Source organism: Prunus avium, chromosome 3 (assembly GCF_965620075.1).
Source record: "Prunus avium chromosome 3, drPruAviu1.hap1.1, whole genome shotgun sequence".
Classification (NCBI taxonomy): Eukaryota; Viridiplantae; Streptophyta; class Magnoliopsida; order Rosales; family Rosaceae; genus Prunus; species Prunus avium.
In genome coordinates this window covers 27,962,876-27,966,411 of record NC_142286.1, presented here as the reverse complement: position 1 = coordinate 27,966,411, position 3,536 = coordinate 27,962,876, and the positions used below count along the sequence as shown (strand labels likewise).

General features: G+C 38.0%; 1 protein-coding gene across 4 annotated transcripts; it reads right to left on the bottom strand.

Moving 5' to 3' along the window:
• Nucleotides 1-496: 496 nt before the first annotated feature.
• PMI2 (PLASTID MOVEMENT IMPAIRED protein (DUF827)) lies at nt 497-3,256 on the bottom strand. Of its 4 annotated transcripts, none has more exons than XM_021944600.2 (3): nt 3,077-3,256; nt 2,719-2,851; nt 497-2,551 (listed from the first exon to the last, which is right to left on the bottom strand). In XM_021944600.2, exons 2-3 carry the CDS (start codon nt 2,842-2,844, stop codon nt 770-772), a joined length of 1,908 nt encoding a protein of 635 aa, XP_021800292.2. In that variant the 5' UTR covers nt 2,845-2,851; nt 3,077-3,256; the 3' UTR covers nt 497-769. The 4 variants fall into 4 exon arrangements, with proteins under 4 accessions (XP_021800292.2, XP_088105985.1, XP_088105986.1 ...); XM_088249859.1 differs by having other exon boundaries at nt 497-2,548; nt 3,077-3,253; XM_088249860.1 differs by lacking the exon at nt 2,719-2,851 and having other exon boundaries at nt 3,077-3,255.
• Between the last annotated feature and the right edge of the window lie 280 nt (nt 3,257-3,536).

Sequence of the window (3,536 nt, the reverse complement as noted above, 5' to 3'; positions counted from 1 at the left end):
TACATCATATAACATGTTTCAAATTGAGAGTCAGTGTGATTTAGGAATTCAGGTACAGATAAAATTAAATAAAATAATTCTGGAAGTTCCTTCCAGTTCTAGCCTTGATCAGGATAAAACAATCTTGGAGTTATCATTAATCTGCTTTGACCTCTGTGTTACTGTGCACTACTTATATTTGTGTTCACTTGTGCTAAACTTTGATAGGCACCATCTCTGATTAAATATGTTGTGGATAGATAACAAACCAAGTATACAGGAAAGGATACAGGAGTTTTTATCTTTCTTTTTTTTCCCTGCCTCTGATCTCCTACCTATGTGCATAATGCATTTAGACTATTATTTTCTCATCTTTGTTCTTTTCGTCTCATATTTATTTCCTGAGCTAAAAATTCACTGGTAGACGTTCAGTTTGTATACAACAATAGAGCAGCATATTCAGAATACTTCAAGGCAGAACGTACCGAAAACACCTCTGAAATAAGACTTTTATCAATGAGCATGACCACAACAATGACCTCTTCTTTTTATTGACACAAAAGCATTCAACATACAATTACATACATGAATTTGCCACTCTCTAAGCCCACAGCTATACACTCGGACATCTATCTCACACGCCTGCGGTAAGTCAAAAGCTAATGGAGCAGTACTTATTTGAAAAAAGCAAAGCTACAAGCTCCCAAATCTCAAACTATGTGAGTGTAATTTATTCATTTGATAGACTAGATTCACTTGGCCAATGAGTATGTAGTAAACTTCAAATAGCTCACACTTCTTTGGCAATTTTCTTACCACTAAAAATCTTGGCCAGATTAGGCATTACCTTTTTTTTCTTCTGGATTGGGAAAGTATTCCGAGCTCCAGGGGAAGCAGATTTTCTAAACTTAGCTCGCCTGGATGGAGTCAAGCTTCCATTACTTTTCATGGATTTTCTAGGCTGTGCTTGTTGTCGGTTTCCGTGTACTGCATTTCTCTCCCGCTTTTGTCCCAAGTTCTGTAATTCTCCCTCAACCCTCCTCTTTCTAGAAACCTGTCTTTCTGCTCTATAGGTCACTTGCTCTTCCTGCACTCTCATCTCTTTGAGATCTCTAAGAGATAGGTCTATCTTTATCAATATTTCCTTCTCACTGGCCTTCAGAGCTTCAATCCATGCCTGAGCTGCTGCCGCCTTTTTATCGGCAATTTCTTCAGCCCCAGCTGCACGTCCAGTCAGATAGTCGTATTCAAACTTGGATATGGTAATAGAAGAACTACTCTGTGATTCAAAAGCTCTAGCTCTTATGGTATCCTTGATAAGTCCCTCGAGATTTTCAAGAGCTGCAGCTTCTGATGATTTGACTGTTTCAAGCTCTTCCATTGCAGCCTGTAATTTTTCCTCAGTCAAGTCTATCTCAGTTTCCATTTTCAGAATTTCTGACTTGATGGTTGCAGCCTCTTCACAAGCAAGCTCCTTTTCTTTCCTTGCAGCCTCTGCTTCTGTCTTAAGCTTTTCAAGAGTGAGCGAAAGATTGGATGCCATTGATCTTGCTTTTTCTTCAGATGCAGATACAGCTTCCAGCTTGGCTTTTGCTCTGAGAAGCTTTGAATTGAGACTTTTAACAGTTAAATCCGATTTCTCTTCTGTTTTCCTTAATCGAGCAGTCTCGTCTGTTAAATGCTTAAGCTCATTTCTTATGATATCCATGGAGGCCATGAACTGAAAACCTTCTACTTTCACTGCGGCCAATTCTTTCTTTGCCACCTCTAGTTCTTCTGTGACTGAATGTAACAATGGTGAACCTTCCAAGTCCTCTCCTCTATGAAAACTAGGTTCTGAGCGACTCAAGCTATCAATCCTTTGAATCCTTTTGTCCATTTCTTTAACTAGCTTGAGTTCATTTTGTAACATAACCACATCAGACATTGTGACAGATAATTTAGTTTCAAGCTCTTTGGAGGAATCAATCTCTTCAATAACATCTTTCATTTTTTTCCTGGTTTCCTCCACTGCAAATGAGAATTGATTGGCTTCCTTTTCTCTCTCAGCTTCAATATCTGCAAATTCTCTTGAAGCTTCAATACGGGCCAACTCAGTTAGCACTTGCTCTTCATTGGCATCCTCAATCTCCTTCCTGATTGCTTCCACTGAGCTTGTATAAAACAACATCTTTGTATTTGCGGCCTCAGTTTGCTTCTCTGCCCGCGATTTCTCTTCTAAAACAGAAGCCACATCAAGCTTAAGCATGCTGAGTTCCTGCCTCACAAGTTCCAATTCTCTCATCACGTCTGCATATTGTTGATTCTCCACATCCCCTAGAGCCAACACCTGATCTTCACGCTTATTTCCACGCCTTCTCGATTTCTTTAGTACTTCAATCTCTCGTGTATGTGACTTTGCCATGGAGTTTGATTCCTCAATCTCAGAAGAGAGATCTTTGGCTCTCTTGTATACTTCATATAGCTCAGATTCTGCCTGTGCTTTTACCAAATCTGTGTCTGTTCTGTTTCCTTTGAACCGACCTATGTCCCGGCGCGCCATACGGAGTTCTCTTGCTATTGAAGAAGACTTCTTAGGAAATTAGCAGACACAGATAGAGAAACAGAAAGATCAGAAGGAATGCAGATTGGTGTTATGCTTACATAATGAAAGAAACTAAAACATCCGTGAAATGGGGTTGTTCCATAGTTTCAAGAGCTGTAGTTTGCTGAGTTATATGTATATATATATATATATACCTCTGAGAATTCTATCTCTGGTTTCTTCAGTGAAGGACTAGCTTCAAGAATCTTATCTTCATATAGATTGTTGGCTTTTCTAAATGACCCAATTCTTCTTCTGCTATCAAACTCTCCTCTACTCATATTAAACCTGTTTTTAACACTCATGCAAGACAATTCTGTTAATTTCTCAAAAACCCATATAACTTTTTTTTCTGCTCAAATTGGAATGAAATTCTAATAAATAAATAAAACTAGAATCTAAACTTGCTTTTCCTGATACTATTGCACAGATATTCTCTTCATCAAACTCAAATGCAAGCAAAAAAAAGCAACTAAAATTAACAGTCTTCAAAACATACTCAGAAATGTGTACCTTGTGAGAGTGAACTTCGTTCCTTGAAAGCCAGAGTGCTTGAGCTAGCTTTTTTCTTTGTCAGACCGTTTTATCTTTATTCGGTTCAAAGAGAGAACAAAGATAAAACAGCAAGAGTTGCTTGTGTCCTGAACTCCTGATGTTTGGCTGATATTGGAACTACCGCCAGCCAGCCATCTAATCTATTTGTTTTTTTTTTTTTTTTCTTCCCAGTTTAAAATGTTTTTTCAAATATTATTGACCCATTTTTGGTGCAAGTCCAAAAGGTCATAGGTAAAATTCCCACTCGAGCTTTTTAAATCGTAGCTTCAAATTTTCCCAAGTTGTCAATTTAATCAATGTCCCTTAAATACTCCATATAGATTTTTGTTAGTTCGAACAGTGGTCCACCCATTCGTACAATGATACAGAATGTCCTGCCATCTAATGAAAAAAAATTGTTCATATGTTGCCAAATATG